Raw genomic sequence first — 17,875 nt, 5'->3', positions numbered from 1 at the left:
AAAAGCTTCTGCACAATAAAAGAAATAATCAGCAGGACAAACTGACAACCTGCAGTATTACCTAAAAATGAGGTACCTTATATTGCAGAAGCACATTGTTTAACAAATTAAAAGACGGTATAATCATCATATGAGAGATCTATTTCTTGTCTCCTCTTGCCTTTTCAGTCTCTTGTAAAAGATATTTGCAAATTATGCCTCTGACAAAGCACTAGTATCCAGAATCTACAAGGAACTCAAACAAATCAACAAGAAGAAAATCAAAAATCCCATTAAAAAGTCGGCAAATCAGGAGTTTGGGGCTACAGTGAGCTATGATCATACCACTGCACTCCAGCCTGGGTGACATAGCAGGGCCATCTCTTAACCAAAACAAACAAACAAACAAACAAACAAAGGTGGTTGGTAAAGGACACAAACAGACATCTCTCAAAAGAAGACAAGCAAAAGGCCAACAAACATATGAAAAATACTCAACATTACCAATTTTCAGAGATATGCAAATTAAAACTACAATGAGATATCATCTTACACCAGTAAGAATAGCTATTATTAAAAAATTATAAAACAACAGATGATAGCATGGATGTGGAGAAAAGGAAGCCCTTATACACCATTAGTGGGAATGTAAATTAGCACAATATCTATGGAAAACAGTATGGTGATTTCTCAAGGAACTAAAAGTAGAACTACCATTCAACTCAGCCATTCCACTACTGGGCATCTACTTAAAGGGAAAGAAATCATTATACCAAAAAGCCATCTGCACTTGTATGTTTATCACGGCACTATTCACAATTGTAAGTCATGGAATCAACCTAGGTGTCCATCAATGGATGAATGGATTTTTTTTCAATGTGGTATATATACACCATGGAATACTATGTAGCCATTAAAAAGACTAAAATAATGTCCTTTGCAGCAACATGGATGGAGTTGGAGGCCATTATCCTAAGTGAAATGATTCAGAAACAGAAAATCAAATACCATATATTCTCACTTATAGGTGGGAACTACACCGTGAATATACATGCACATAAAGATGAAAATAATAGACACTGGGGACTCTAAAAAGGGGGAGGTTGATATGGGCATGAGGGCTAAAAAAATTTATCTATTAGGTACCATGTTCATTATTTGGGTGACAGGTATGCTAGAAGCCCAAACCTCACCGCTATGTAATATATCCACGTAACATATCTGCACGTGTACCCCTGAATCTAAAGTAAGTAAATAAACTTTTTAAAGGGGAAAAAAACAACCCGATTTTATGATGTTAGCAAGTCCCAGGGAAGTATAATCAAGAAGCTCTTCTATAATAATTATGGCCATTAAGCTCCACTGGATTTCCCTGTAATTATTTGTATGTATACATAGCAATAATAATTTGTAAGTGGCATAAAAATTTTTTACAGTATGTTACAGTATGCGTATACTTCCCTCTGATGACCCTATGTTCCTCAATATTTGATATTTCTTCCAGGAAGGGGAAATAAAAGCAAATGAGTGTTGAAATGGTTTGTTTTCCCACTCATGGGAAAACAACTGAGTCCTCATTTATATTGTGCTGGGATTTGAGTGTCTGAGGCTTTCTACTGTTGTAAACACTACATTCTCTTTTCCTATAGCAGATAAAGAAGGAGGTAAGGAAAAAAATAAGAATAAATATTGATATCCTGTTTTCTGATATTCAGCTACTAGGTTCAGAAACCCTCCTTTGAAACTCTTGCCTCAAACTCCTAAATTAAAAAAGAAAAATGATTCATTCCACAATACTGGTGGTAAAATTAAATTTGTATAATTTCTGCCTACATTTAGAAGCAAGAAACTCAGAGCACAAAGAGTGTGGAAGGCAAGACAGCAAAGTTTGATATGTGTTTTTAAGATTCAAAGTCGATGAGGTAGGAAATAATTTGCAGCTGATGGAAGATTTATGATAAGTGGTGACAACAAAGCTTTTTTCCCCCAAGTTTCACGTTTTGACTTCAACAATGAAAACAAATTAGAAACAGTTGCTGCTATACACCGATCTCCTAGACTCTGGAGTATGTTGAAGTAAAAAACTCTGTACTTATCCATATGTAAGACTATCTAAACGGATGGAGAATGGGAGACCAGAGACACAGTGAAGTAAGCGGTGACAAGCTTCCGTTTCCTTATCTTGGTATCAAGCAGTGGTCTCCAACTTCCACTTAACTCCTTGATCCTCAGAGAAGTAACTAATAACTGCATTTGTTGCTATTTCCAAGATAAAATTTAACCATATATGTCAAGTAATATATGGTTGACCCTTGAACATGGATTTGTACTGCGTCGGTCCACTCACAAGTGGAGTTTTTGCAAACAAACACAGATCAAAAATACAATATTTGTGGATGTGAAACACGCCTGTAAGGAGGGCAGAGTTTTTGTAGACATGGGTTCTGCTCGGCCAGCTGCTGGGCTTGAGTATGCTCAGATTTTGGTATCCATGGGGGGAGGAGTATTGGAGATCCCGGAAGCAAGTACCCTGTGGATATGAAGGAACAACTGTATTTAACCTTTCTTCATGACCTTGTGGAAAGAGTAAAATAAGGAAAAACTGTGTATGATTGGGGAGTAGGGGAAATGTTATGAAGAAAGAAACTATGTGAACTAAGTTCAAAAATAACATAAGGCAAGCGTGTGTTTTTTCTGATTTTCCAGTGTTCTATTTCAGTTTATAACAGTTCATCTGTGCAAACTCTAGATTAATCACAATAAGCAAACATTTCCCTGTTGGCACATTCTATTACAAGACTTGTGAAAAGCATTTGGGATCAAATATTCAATATGTATGAAGCGATTTGAAAGTTAAAATTGTTTTTAAGTTGTGAGGTGGGGTTAGGAGTAAAAGTACAAGCCCATGTTCCCAAATATATTTTAAATGCCTCTGCAGTATCACCTAAATGACACACCTTATATCACAGACAGAAATTATTTAACAATTAATAAGACACTATAATCAGCATATGAGAAATCTACTTCTTGTCTCCTCTTGCCTTTCCAGTTTCTTGTTGGCCTAAGTTTTCACCAGAATGATTTGGTAATATGAGGTGTGGAGGAGATAGAATGGGTGCAGTTTAGGGAAAGAATTTGATTCCGTTTATTGTATATTTTAAAGAAGGTTCTTAAAGCTCAATTTTTAATGCTTAAGAAATTAAATAATTTTTAAATGCACTATTCCCTATGAAATTAATTACATACTCATACTTGCCACAAAATATCAAAAGATAGACTGCCAAAATGTTTACAGTTCCAAAAATAAAACTAGGCAAGCTTATTCCAAAACAAAATACACAAAACGGAGCAAGTAATCAGGATGTAAATATTCAACGTAGCAAAGTATAAAATCAAATGATTTTACAAACTAAAATGTATCAGCGAGGATCCAAGAATACATTGATTTTAGAGTGGACTGTGGAAAAATAAAGCAAACAAGAAAATATCCAGAGAAGTTTAAGAATGGGAGGAAATGAGTCATTGATAATATGCCTGCTCCAGAGGATAACCTTTGTACCAAACAGCAGAGAACTGGACATCTAATCAGCAGAAGTTGCCTTTGGCAGTTTATGAAGGAATGTCCAGAGGGAGCACTGGGAAAAGCAGTGCAATAATCCTTCCCTGAATTTTTTGCTCTTCAATTTCAGCCTTTAATTCCCTTGAGATGAGGGAATTCAAATCCTAAGGATCCATACACTTCAAGAATTTTGCATTTACTATATTTAATATCTGGGAATTTAGTAAATAATACTTCTATGGAAAGGTAAGTGAAAAAAAATAATTTCCATTTTATGAAGTTTGACCTAGATGGAGCATGTGTGTATGTATGTGTGTGTGCGTATACGGAGAATGATAAAATAAAGATAAAAACTCAAGGCCCAACAAAAGCTTTTAAAGAGATGCCTATATTCTCATGCCTTCATGACTATAAGTATATCTGCTATGACTTATACTAGAAATTTGTCGTTTGCTTTTGGTGTCTCAGCTACTTGTAGCCCTCAGGACCACATTCTACTACCCCTAGTTTATATAGGTTAGTAACCTTGCACTGTATCTTAAAAAAACTCAGAGTTTTAAATGTTCTATCACAAATGTTAAGGATTCCTTCCCTAAATCACAAATGTGCTTTGCTTTCATGAGAGTTATTCAGCATTATCTAAGGCAGATATAAATGATTTATATCAGTTAATGATTTAAAAGGAACACAAAAATAAGATTATGCAATAGGCAGTTAAGAACCTTTTACAACTATATTAGTTCATCTGGCCCTTGGTGTGAGTCAACCAAGTTTTTCAATGACCTAATATCCTATGGTCAAGTCATTTTTACATAAGCCTAACAGAAGAGGTATAGGTGCTATAAAACTATATAGGTGCTATAAAACAAGTGCTACAAAACTATTTTATTTTATTTTATTTTATTTTTTCTAGACAGGATCTCACTCTGTCGCCCAGACTGGAGTGCAGTGGCACAATCTTGGCTCACTGCAACTTTTGCCTCCTGGGTTCAAGCAGTTCTCCCACCTCAGCCTCCCACATAGCTGGGACTATAGGCATGCAACACCGCACCTAGCTAATTTTTGTATTTTTCGTAGAGACTGGGTTTTACCATGTTGGCCAGGCTGATCTCGAGCTCCTGACCTCAAAGGATCCACCTGCCTCGGCCTCCCAAAGTGCTGGGGTTGCAGGTGTGAGCTACTATGCTTAGCCTGCAAAACTTATTTTAGTCCAGTGAACTACGGTCAATACCAATTCAAGTTTCCAGTAGTTGATTTCAAATTATGAGGTGGAGCAATAGCAAGCACACAGCGCTGATATGTGTGACAATCGGTAACTTCAATGCTAGTTTGATGTGATTGATGTGATTGAGGAAAGGATATGACTGAGACCAGAAAGGCTGAGAATTGCCTACTGACATCGCTACCATTCATCCTTCCTTATTCTAGAGGCCTTGGCTAATGTGTCATTAAAAACATATTTCAAAGGAATATTTAATAACAATGAAATGCTCAGATACAGTGATTAAACAACAGTTTACAAAACAATATGTTTAGTAATATTTGCAAAAACAATACACAGAGAAGACCAGAAAGTTATACCCCAAAAATGTTACAATTATAGCACATACAGTAGGTTTTGCTTCCTGCTTTATACTTTTTAACATTTTTCAGTTTCCACAAATTTTTATTCATAATACATTACTCTTTTATTTATTTATTTTACTTTAAGTTCCGGGATACATGTGCAGAATGTGCAGGTTTGTTACATAGATATATATATGCCATGGTGGTTTGCTGCACCTGTCAACCTGTCACCTAGGTTTTAAGCCCCACATGCATTAGCTATTTGTCCTGATGCTCTCCCTCCTCTCAAGCCCCCTCCGCAGGCCCCAGTGTGTGTTGTTCCCTTTCCTGTGTCCATGTGATCTCACTGTTAACTCCCACCTCATGAATGAGAACATGAGGTATTTGGTTTTCTGTTCCTGTGTTATTTTGCTGAGGATGATGGCTTCCAGCTTCATCCATGTCCCTGCAAAGGACATGATCTCATTCCTTTTTATGGCTGCACAGTATTCCATGGTGCATATATACCACATTTACTTTATCCAGTCTATTATTGATGCACACTTGGGTTGGTTCCATGTCTTTGCTATTGTGAATAGTGCAATGCATTATTTTTATAAACACAAGTCACTTGAAAAGAGTAAATAAATTTTATCTCTGATAAAATATTAAAAATATTTTGAAAAAGTGAATTTGAGCAGGAAATTACCCTATTGTTATTAAAATGCTATGCCATTGTCACAGTAATCCAAAGAAGGATGAATGAAACGAAATAGAGGATCCAGAAGTATGGCCTAGCATAAAAAGAAGTTAATTTGTGAAACATCAGTCATCACGGAATCATGGGAAAAAAGTTTGTTCAATAAGACTTAAATAGCAAATAGTAAAAAAAAAAAATTAGAGGAAATATAAATGAATATTGATCTGATCTTTGGTTTAAAAGGATCTGAGGCATTTAAACAAGGAAAAAAATCCATAAAATTGACTAAATAAAAATTTTTAAATTTTGTAAATAATAAAAACACTTAAATTAGAAGGCAAACTGAGAAAAAGCATTTGCAACAAATGTGATAAAAGGTTGTGACAAAGTATCAATTCAATTGTTAATTGAATTAAACAAGATAAATAATAAGACTGCAATATTGCTACTCTGTGGACATCATGAAAGCACAGACATAACATATTATTCATTATTTATTTCCATTAGCATAATGATCAGAACATCATACAAGGAATTATTATGTATTGAATTGAAAAATGGTCAAACATGAATATATGACTAAAAAAATTACAAGGTGGTGGAGGAGAAGGGAAAATATCAATGGCCAAGAGACATGGGAAAATATTCTCCCAGTAATGAAAATACAATTAGAAGTGTGATGAGAAGTCAGGAGAGGGTTTTTGGCTTTGTGTATGTGGTGGCAGATGCAGTAATGAGATGGGCCACATCCTTCACAGTGAGGAGTGTCTTGAAGAGAATAGGTAAAAATCATATTATTGACTGAAATTCTAGGAATCTAACCTAAAGAAATACAAAAGACCCTTGATACTGGGGAAGGGTATATTTTCCAGACTCCTGGATTTTCCAAATCTGTGTTTTCACGCTGTGTTCCAAGGAGCTCTGGGGTTCTGCAGAGGTGACCAGAGTCTGCTTCAAAGATAGGAAGAAGGTTTCCCCAGTGCTGCTTCAGCCAGAACAATATGACATTTATCTAATTTATATGTTAGATTACATGCAAGAATGTTTTTCTTAAAGATTCCACTGGAAACATCAAAATGTGGACACCACTGTACTGTATAAATAAAATGCAATGGAGTGTTACTTCTCAAAAACCACTGAAGAAGTGGAGAATAGTCAGCGTTATATTCCCAAACACTGGCCTCACAGCATTAATGTAAACCTGTTTCAGGAATGTGTAAATCACTCTATAATTACCTTGCAAATAGCCAAAAGCTTGGATATAAAATCTGAAAATATCCAGGGCCTGTTGCAATAAGGATAAAAGATTTGTGTTCTGTGACTATCAACAGTGTTCTTTAATATATTTAGTCTGTCATAACAGGAACTAATTTCCACTCAGATGTTTCAGCTGAAGAGATTTTATTGAGGGAGCTATTTACAGAAGTTAGAGTTAGGGTTGGATGAAAGGAAACAGTGAGAGGCATGGAGGTACCCAGGAGTTAGAGCCTTCGAGGGACAAAGCCACCATCAGAACCCAGCCAGAAGCAGGAAAAGAGGTAGTGAGACATATCCAATGCTTTTTTCCTTTTCTACCCTCCAATCTACTGATAGTATTACCCATTGGTTAAAACCAATCGGCATGAGACTCCAGCTGGAATGGTTTATGAAAAATTCCACCTTCTGAGGCACAGAGTCTAGCAGAGAAGAGCAGAAGATGGCTCTGGGAGACAACATATATGCTGGAGAATAACCAGCATATTTATATCAGTAAAATACAAGTCCCCCCTTATCTGTAGGGGATACGTTCCAAGACCTCTCACGGATACCTGAAAGTGCAGATAGTACCGAACCCTATATATACAATGTTTTTTCGTATACATACCTTTCTATGATAAAGTTTAAGTTATTAATATGAATAAGGCACAATAAGAGATTAACAACAATTACTACTAATAAAATAGAACAGCCAGGGACAGTGGCTCATGCCTGTAAGCCCAGCTTTGGAAAACCGAGGCAGAAGGATCACTTGGGGCCAGGAGTTCCTGGGCAACAGAGTAAGACTCCATCTCTACAAAAAATTAAAACATTAGCTGGGCATGGCGATGCATGCCACAGTTCCAGCTACTTGGGAGACTGAGACAGGAAGATCACTTGAGCCCAAGAGTTTGAGGCCGTGGTGAGCTATGATTGCACAATTGCACTCCAGCCTGGGTGAGAGAATGAAGCCCTGTCTCTAAAAATAAAATAACAAAATAAAATCATTATACGAATGTATTTTAATAAAAGTTATACACTATGGCCATAACTTTTGCAGCTTGAGGTACAACAGAAAAACTAATATGAATTTCTTTTTCCTTCACAATTTCACAGGTAAAGATTCATTCTTACCATAGATCTTAGACACCTCAGCATATGGATTTTTTTCTTTCCTTATTAAGTCAAAAACTTTCACTTTCTCACTTAAAAGAAGCACTTTATGACTTCTCTTTGGCATGCCCAAATTGCCAACATTACTACTCTTGCATTTAGGGGCCATTATTAAGTTAAATAAGTGTTACTTGAACACAAGTACTGCAATAACTTGACAGTAGATCTGATAACCAAGCCAACTACAAAGTGACTAACAGGCAGGGGAGCATCTACAGTGTGGACTCACTGAACACGAGGGATGATCCCTGTCCTGGGCAGGATAGAACGAGATGGTGCACAATGTAAAACTTATGAATTGTCTATTTCTGGAATTTTTCATTTAATATTTTCAGATCTTGGTTGACCATAACTGAAACCTGGGAAGCAAAACCACAGATAAGAGGAAACTACTGTACTGGGAAATCAGATGTTCGATAATAGAGGAAAGCTTAAATAAATGATGATATTAACCATTCTGCAATTAAATAAGAGTGCTCAGAAGACCATTAAGTAATCAAGGAGGACAGAAGAGAGAGCAACTAACTCCTGACAGAGATGGTAATAAAAGATTTTCCCAAACTGACAACTGAGGTGCTTAGTTATCCCCCAAACAAAGTTTCTTATATTTTTGCTAGTTATATAAGCAATACATATTCATTATGGGAAACATATATATAAAACAAAAAACAAATAGCTACAATTTCATCCCTCCCCTAGACCACTATAAATATCTGTTTATATCTTTACAGATTTTTTTCTATGCATTTATACACACATGATTATGTTGTTTTGGGGATCACACCATATTCTTTTGTAAACTGCATTTTCCACTTAATAAATCATAAGTACTATTTTATGCAATAGATACCACTCTGCAACATTTAAAATTTTTAACACTTTTAAAAAACTTGTCTCCACGTATCTAGTTGTTACTAATTTCTATTCTCGGACATTTAGTTTGATTTCTCTTTTGGCCGTTACCAAATATACTGTGATGAGATTTTCAATTTTGAGGGTTACATAGTTTGGATGTCCTGTTCAAATACCATTCTGAGATTTAAACCCCAGTGTTGGAGATGGGGCCTGTTGGGAGGTGTTTGGATCATGGGGTGGATCCCTCGTGAATGGCTTGGGCCATCTCCTTGGTGGTAAGTATGCTCTCAATGAGTTCACTGGGATCTGATTGTTTATGTGGCTCCTCACCCCCAACCCCCAACTCCCTCTTGCTCCTGCTCCCATCATGTGAGACACCTGCTCCCCATCACCTTCCAGCATGATTGAAAGCTTCCTGAGGTCTCTCCAGAAGCAGATGCCATTATGCTTCCAGTACAGCCTGCAGAACTGTGAGCCAGTTAACCCTCTTTTCATATAAATCAACCAGCCTCAGGTATTTCTTTATAGGAATGCAAGAACAGCCTATCGAAAGTGTGGGGGTTTAGGAGGGCTTTTTTTTTTTTTTTTTTGTAAACACACATACAAAAGAAAAGCACAGACACATATATGGCCTTCAAAGCACAAGGTATTTGCTATCTGACCTTTATAGAAAATGTTTGTATTATAAATTTCCAGGAATGTAATTTTTCAGTCAAAGTGTGTGAACACTTTTAAGGTTTTCACTACATTCTGCCAAATTGCTTTTCAGAATCACTGAGCCGATTTATACCCTTCTCAGTAATGTATGAGTTTGTTCAGTTGCCACACATCCTACCCCAAGGGTCACTGGCCCAAATTACTAGCTCAGAGTATTATTTTATTCTCAGACAATCTGATGGTGCATTATCATTTTAAGTTTTCACTTCTCTTAAAAATGTTTGGCCATTTACATTTTTCTCTCATCATAGTGAATTTGCATTTTGCTCATTTTTAATAGGCTATTTTTTCTTTATAAGTCCTCTTCAATACGAATATTACTCTTATCTTTCATGTATATTACAATTTTAAAAATAATTTTTACTTGTTTTTCAATTTTATTCTATGCGGTTTTTTTTAGATGAAAGAAGTTAAAAGTTCAGCAGTCAGATCTGTCACTTTTCCTTTGTAATTTCAGCCTTTGTTTCATGCTTACTTTGAGATTAAAAGCAATTCACTTGTATTTTCTCCTTGCCCTTTTAAGACTTAAAAACATTTAAATCTTTTAATCCTGTTCAAATGTAGTGTCTTTTCGAAAGGTTTTTAGAAGGGTGAATAGTTAATGCTATGTTAGTCCGATTGCTGGGTTCAAATGTAGCCTCACCACATACTACATATTTGAGCAAATCATTTAAACGCTTAAAGTCTTCGTTTTCCTGTTTCGAAAATGGAGATAACAGTAACATCTACCATAGCGTTGATGTAAGAATTAACAGTTGTAAATCACATAAAATACTTAGCACAGTGTAATTAGCTACTATAGCAGCAAGAGAATGCTTTCCCAGGCAAAAGCAATAACATGTATAAATGTACAAATGTATGAAATCTGTTTGCATATTCAGAAACTAGATGCCGTGTAATAAAATGGGGTGTAATATTCAAGGGGCAGGGTTGACAGATGCGAGGCGTGATGGGTCTTTAATGAGTTGCTCAGGAACTTGCTCTTGGTATTATCAGATTGGGAGCCAATGAAAGCTTTTAAGCAGGCAAGAAACCCTCCAGATATGTAGTAGCAAAGGGGAAAATGGACTAGATTCCACCGGGTGCAGTGGCTCACGCCTACAATCTCAGCACTTTGGGAGGCTGAGGCGGGCGGATTCCTTGAGGTAAGGAATTTCAGACCAGACTGTCCAACATGGTGAAGCCCCGTCTCTACTAAAAATACAAAATTAGCTGGGCGTGGTGGCAGGCGCCTGTAATCCCACCTACTAGGGAGGGTGAGGTGGAAGAATAGCTTGAACTGAGGAGACGGAAGTTGCAGTGAGCCGAGATCATGCCGCTGCACTCCAGCCTGGCGACAGAGTGAGACTCCATTTAAAAAAAAAAAAAAAAATGAACTAGATTCATATCCCTTGCTCCACCCTGCCCTCCCCAAATTCCTGCTTCCTAAAGGCAAATTCTTTCACCTTCCAGGTCTCCGGTATTTATCTCCCTACTTTTAAGAATCATGTTTAAATTGTTTCGTGATTTTGTCATTATAGATACGATGATGAGGCTGATTAAACAATAACCCTAACCAGCTCTGAGAATGCACCTAAGAAGTGAATCTGAGAAAGAAAGGCGAAGCCGCCCGCTTGCTAGAGTGAAAGCCAGGGAAGAGTAGGGGGATGCGGGGAGAAATTGTCTCAAGTTGGAAACTCCAGGAGCACGCTGGGAGCGGAACGATGAGTTCCATTTGAGAAGCCAAACGTTTTAAGCACCATTTCCTGGCGTTTGTCGAGTTGAGTATTGCCCCAGCCTCCTATCTTGGTGGTTCCTCACTGCTGGGAGGACCAAGTGTTGACGACTCAGTGAGGCAGTCTTGGCTGGTTTGGAAAAACGTAGCTAAAAAAACGTGCCAGATACAACTTTAAGCAGAGCCTCCCAACAGCATGCCATGAGACGAATGAAAGACAGGCATGCAGATAGAGCCTGGGTGTTCTCAGCCCTCCAGGTGCAAGGGCCCTTTCGCCTTCTGCAGGAGCAGCCTCTTCTGTTTATCCCCATTTTGAGCCTTAGAATATCATCCTTTACCACCTGTGCCAAGAAGTGAAAAGGTGTGTGAAGCGCTGCTTTAGAAGGCCCAGTGTATTCACAAACATCAGCTTTTGGGCCAGGCTGCTTGGACCCTTCTACTCGAAAGGTTTGTGTTACCCTTTTAAGGTTTCTAACGCCCTCCCCGCCCCTCCCCCCTCCCCCCACTGCCCACCAACACCCATTCTTACCTCCTACGGTTCAAAACCCAAACCACCCTGAAGGTACACTGAGTATCACAGCATCAAAGGCTGGAGAGAGATGAGTTCCCCACCCCATGCGCTTCCTGTCCAGGTGGCCCGAGGCCCACTCCTTAAGAGGCAAGGCCCAGAGAGACACTGCTGTGGCTTGAGGAACATCTAGTACACCTGACATTTCCATTAGAACAGTGGGACCCGAATACCACTGGCAGGAAGTCCATCTTCACAGCTGCCAACCCATCTGTCAAACCCGCAATCCCCTAGGAGAGTACGGCTGAATGGAGGAGGAAGATTTAAAAGTGAATTCGTGGGCAGCGACAAGGAAACAGCAGCCGTGGCTGAGCTGACCCCAGAGCCCTTCCCTTCCTGGCCCTCCCTCTGAATCATCGCGCTCCATTTGTGACGTGTCGCGGACGCCCGGCTCGCCCGTGGGGGCCCGCGGGTCCTGGAAGCCCCGAGGCGGCAGCGCGCGTTTCCACGCCGCGGTCCCGCGGGAAAGCCGGGGACGGTGGCGGCCTGATCGAGGCCGAGCTTGGATCTGGCGCCGAGCCAAGCCGGGCTGCTCGTCGCCCGGGCTTCGCCTTCCCTCGCGTGACCTCTTCCGTCCTCCCCAGCCCTCGTTCTCCTGCCGCGACTGCAGCCGCACGCCCAGCGCCTCTCGCCTAACCCAGCGCCCCGGCCGCGCCTCCTTTTCCTCCTCCTCCCGTTCTCCTCCCCCGCCGCTTCCGTTTCTCGAGGGAAAGGCTGCTGCCTCCTGCTCTGTGCGCATCCCCGGCTTAGGTAACACGTTTTCCTCCTTACGCCACCCGCCACCGGGTCCCCGCGCCGCTGCCCCTCCTCCTCGGATCTGGGCCCCTGGCTGGTGAGCCGCGCGCCATCGCCTCTCCGCGGGTAGGTGAGTCGATGGCGCTGGGAGGGCTCCTCGCCTCCGCGCGCCGGCCTGCGAGGTCCCTGCCCCGGCAGCGAGGCCGTCCCCGGCCCGGCCAGGCATGCCCGGCATCGCCGCTGCAGCCAGCCCGGAGGGGAGCTCGCGAGTCCCGCGGCGCCTTTGGCTCTGCCCGAGCGACCCGAAGGCGGCAGGGGGGCGGGAAGAAGGGGTGGCAAACACAGACTTTAAAAATCCAATCATTAGCATTTGTAGGACGAACAAACTGATCTGATAGTCGTCCAGAGCAGTGGCCCAGCTGCAACAGGTAGATGGCGCAGCTGTCAGTGTCCCCTCGGACTCAGCCTTGGCTTTGGGAGATGCTTCTGAGTGTCCCTAACCGCCGGGTACCTCCAGTGACCTACTTGATGAGTGTAAAATAAACATGATGGGACTATATTTAGAAAAATCTTTACTTCCTTGCGGTTAATTCTCTCTGCATTTTGAAAGGCGGTGTTATGAGGCGTGCATAATTAGTTGGTGTGGCCAGAATAGTAGCTGGAAAAAAAATATTTAACCTGGGTTTGATCAAATCATGTAGACGGTTAGGCACAAAGAGCATGAAAGAAAACGCTTAGATTACTTAGTACATGCATGTAAAACACATAAGCAACCACGGCGTGTTTTTTAGAGATTTCTCGTTTTAAAGCTAATTTTAAAGTGTTGAATAAGCCGAAGTTTGCCCATTGCATGATGGTGTTCAAAACAACAGTGGGTTATAAGTATGGACAGACCACATAAGTACATCCCATCTGTTGAGCAAAAGAGTTTTTGGCCCTTTCACTCTCATTCCTGGCTTTGAAGCCAGAAAAGTTGATAAGGATCAGTTCTGCTCAACTTGATAATAGTATAGTAATCCACTGAACTACACCTGACTGGTGAATTAGCTAAGTGATCTCATTCTTACCTTTTAAAATAGAGAACATACAGAAAAAAATAAAGGCAATGGAAGAATTCATTTTTTCAATACAGCTGCTTGTTTCCATTCTTATGTAGAGCCTACTTTATTTTTAAGTTTGTGTGGATTTTTATGCTACTTTTGAAGCTAGCTCTTAGTTATGAAGGTAATTATGTCAGATACACTGTACTTTTTGTGTAGAATAAGCTACCACTTCTTTTCAAGCTTTTGGACTAAACCACCACTTGCTTGGAAATTGCAGCTTTGACAAATACCCTTTAATATGATATATCTTATAATAGATTTAAATTATGGTTCTACTTATTATAGTCCTGAGAAAAATGAAAAGATTATTTCTTGTTTGACATAGAAGGCCTGTGAGACGGAAGTTATAAAGGTTATTACATATTTATTTTACTTTTTATTTCTGTCTCGAATAACAATTAGAAAATGTCTTATTCTGGGCCGGGCATGGTGGCTTATGTCTGTAATCTTAGAACTTTGGGAGGCTGAGTCGGGCGGATCACCTGAGGTCAGTAGTTTGAGACCAGCCTGACCAAAATGAAGAAACCCCATCTCTACTAAAAATACACAAAATTAGTTGGGCATGGTGGCGCATGCCTGCAATCCCAGCTACTTGGGAGGTTGAGGCAGGAGAATCACTTGAACCCGGGGGGCAGAGCCGAGATCACGCCATTGCACACCAACCTGGAAAACAAAAAAAAAACTCTGTCTAAAAAAAAAAAAAAAAAAAAAAAAAAAAAAGAAAAGAAAATGTCTTACTCTATTTCATGTTATACAGAAATGGCTTAAAAGATAATTATGTTATAAAAAGTGATCAATGAAAACAAATGCCATCTTCATTTTTTAAATGTGAGGATGGTGTATATAAGCACTTTCTCCAGATGTGAGTCCTTATGAATATTCTTGTTAAAATACTTTAAATCTTGTAATGAAGATAATAAAACTATGTTAATGTTTTTATTTGGCTGAGAGCTTAGAAATAAAGGCTCTGGCTGGTGTGGCGGCTCATGCCTGTTATCCCAGGACTTTGGGAAGCCGTGGTGGGTGGATCACTTGAGGTCACCCTCGCCAACATGGTGAAACCCTGTCTCTAGTGAAAATACAAAAATTACCCAGGCATGGTGGTAAGCCCCTGTAGTCCCAGCTACTCAGGAGGCTGAGGCAGGAGGATACCTGGAACCCAGGAAGCAGAGGTTGCAGTGAGCCCAGATTGTGCCACTGCACTCTAGCCTGGGCAACAGAGGGAAAATTTAATCTCAAAAATTAAAATTAAACAAATAAAAGTTCTGCTTCCTATTTCCTGTGACTGATGTTGCATACTATTTCTCAAACTTGCCTGATTGTAAAATCCTTAGGATAGTAGGCAAGTGGGTGAGTAGGTGGAGTTTAACAGTGGTTTAAAAGATTTCCAGATTGCATCTTGAAACTTCTTAAAATCAGAATTTCTAAGAGAAAGGAGATACTTCAAATAGACAAAAATGATAACATTTTAAAGCAGTCAACAACAACAACAAAAATAGGTGAGTTTGGAAAATGCAGATGGGAAATGACTATTGTTGGAATGAATAGTTGACAAAACCTATTAGGACTCCTGCACATAAAATGTTCATAAATGGAAACTATGATTTTATTAATATGATGATGTCCTCATTTAGAAAATCTGAAACTTTTATATTTTTTTCTGGTCAAGCTTCTGGTGATCGAATTTAGCAAGCATATTTTTACATGTTAGTCTTTTTTATGTGGTATGTAATGTGAATTCAAGTTTTTTAATGTGAGAAGAGCATTTTATTAATGGATGTTTAATGCAGATTACTGTGACTAGTAATACACAGCAAAATATTGTACCTGATAATTTCTCTTTCTTTCTTTTCTTTTTTTCTTGAGAAAAAGTCACACTCTGTTATCCAGGATGGAGTACGGTGGTGTGATCACGGCTCATGCAGCCCCCACCTCTCAGACTCAAGCAATTTTCCCATTCCAGCCTCCTGAGTATCTGGGACTACAGCCACGTGTCCCCACACCCAGCTAATTTTTAAATTTTTTGTAAAGATGGGGTCCCACTATGTTGGCCAGGCTGGTCTCAAACTCGTGGGCTCAAGCCATCCTCCTGTCTCAGCCTCCCAAAATGCTATGATTACAGGTGTGAGCCACTGCACCCAGCCTAATTTCCTTCATATTATAGATTTGTTTGTTATCTCTTCCATGTACCTGATTAAATATGGGCAAGAATTAGAATTTCTAAGAGAAAAGGCCTATGCAAATTTGAATACCTAATTTGTAGCTTTTTTAAAAATGACTCCCAACCCTATTAAAAAAAAATTTACTTGGTCATAAAACTTGGTCAATTGTATATATAAAAATTAACAAAACAGAGTATTAAATATCTATAAAATAATTTGACAAGATGAGTTACCACAATAGAAAATGTCAGAATTTATTTTCCTTTTCTTTCTTCCTCTTAACATTCCTTTTCTTTCTCCTTTTGTTTTTGGGGGTTGAGTAGGAGAGTGTGTGCTATTTGCTCATTTGTTTTTATTTTTAACCAACTAAATATTTAAAATACACTAAATTAATTATCCATGTTTAAGATAATTTCAGTATTTGCCACCTTTACCAATAGATGTTTAAATTTGCAGTTTTCTTCCAAAGTGACAATGTTAGCCTTCCCTCAATGCAATGAGAGTGATAATTAATATCAAAGGAGTTAAATTCAAATGACCAAAGAAATTATTATCTTAATATTGCTTAAGGAAAGTATAAAAAGTGATGCCATAATTTTTCATTATCAGTAACTCTTAAAATGAGGATGCAATCTTCCAAGTTCTAAAAAAACTCTCTAGTTAATTCCTGGGAATTTGCACAAATCACATGTATTCACTTGTAATCCCAGTTTGATCTGGGAATAATACAATGTCTGTAAAACATAAATAACAAAGAATGGGGAAATAAAAATAATCAGATCAAGAACATAAATATTAACCAGCTTAGACATTTATCTATGGTTGCGGGATCGGTGAGAGCATAAATGCATTTAGTATATTTAGCGTGTCTTTGATGAGCCATTTGTATTTTTTTAGTACTTTGAACTTTTCAAGTAAAAGGTACTGTAAATATTTCTTTATCATGTTCCTTTAAACAAAAACATTACATTCAGTATTCTATATTGCTCTATTCAATGTTTTATAAGTACTTATTAAAAATAAACATTTGCTTCTACAAAGTAGAAGAGTAAATAAAATGCGAAGAGACATACAACTAAAGCCACCCTGCCAAAATGATACAATAAATGATCTATGACCTCTGTTTTCTTACTATGACATTCAGGAAATATATTTTTTTAAGTAGTTTGTTTATCTTGCCAAAAAAATAATAATAGCCGTCTAGAAACACTGTAAAGAACTCCTTCAAATTGCATTTTCTAATTGTTATAATCCTAAAATTTGCATAATAAATTGCTTCTTACAGATTAATTTTGGTGCAAGAAAGTCCTTGCAGACATGTTTATCTCTAATGGAATGAAAATCAGTCCACCTCTGGAACTCCCACTGTGTGTCACTGGAACACAGAATGTGTATCCTGCTCTTTAAGGCATTATGGCCTCGGAGAGAGAACCATGGTACACCAAGGACTGACTTGGATGGGGAGCTTTAGGCCCTCGTCATAATATCCCTTAACCTCTTCACCCATACCCCAAACTGCTCTACAAATGGTCCCCAATATATGATGATTCAGCTTAGGATTTTTTGACTTTACAGTGGTGTGAAAGTGATATGCATTCAGTAGAAACTGTACTTTGAGTTCCCATATAACCATTCTGTTTTTCACTTTCAGTACAATATTCCATAAATTACATGAGATTTTCCATATTGTATTATAAAATATATTTTGTGTTAGATTGATTTTGCCTAACTGTAGGCTAATGTAAATGTTCTGAACACATTTATGGTAGGCTAGGCTAAGCTATGATGTTCAGTAGTTTAGGTGCATTAAATGTATTTTCTTTCTTTTT

General features: G+C 38.7%; 2 protein-coding genes across 7 annotated transcripts in view; one reads left to right on the top strand and one right to left on the bottom strand.

The window, feature by feature from the left end:
- Positions 1 to 13,046, bottom strand: part of HIBCH (3-hydroxyisobutyryl-CoA hydrolase) — a 142,865-nt gene extending 129,819 nt beyond the window's left edge. For 2 of the 3 annotated variants that reach the window (XR_001817062.2, XM_017500710.2), the window contains exon 1: positions 12,818 to 12,909. Coding sequence is in view for 2 of the 3 variants with exons in the window: in XM_017500710.2 (XP_017356199.1) it covers positions 12,818 to 12,894 (77 nt within the window). In the remaining variant the exon portion in view is untranslated. Of the gene's footprint in view, positions 1 to 12,817 lie in introns of all 3 variants that reach the window. The other variant, XM_017500711.2, reaches the window with a different exon arrangement.
- The window catches only part of INPP1 (inositol polyphosphate-1-phosphatase), a 28,879-nt gene continuing 23,301 nt past the window's right edge, over positions 12,298 to 17,875 (top strand). The window contains exon 1 of one of the 4 annotated variants that reach the window (XM_017500699.2): positions 12,298 to 12,796. Coding sequence is in view for 1 of the 4 variants with exons in the window: in XM_037728553.1 (XP_037584481.1) it covers positions 13,214 to 13,288 (75 nt within the window). In the remaining 3 variants the exon portion in view is untranslated. Of the gene's footprint in view, positions 12,912 to 13,197; positions 13,289 to 17,875 lie in introns of those variants that run through there. The other 3 variants (XM_017500701.2, XM_017500700.2, XM_037728553.1) reach the window with 3 other exon arrangements.

Source organism: Cebus imitator, unplaced genomic scaffold, assembly GCF_001604975.1.
Source record: "Cebus imitator isolate Cc_AM_T3 unplaced genomic scaffold, Cebus_imitator-1.0 Scaffold268, whole genome shotgun sequence".
Classification (NCBI taxonomy): Eukaryota; Metazoa; Chordata; class Mammalia; order Primates; family Cebidae; genus Cebus; species Cebus imitator.
This window is presented reverse-complemented; position numbering and strand designations above follow the sequence as displayed.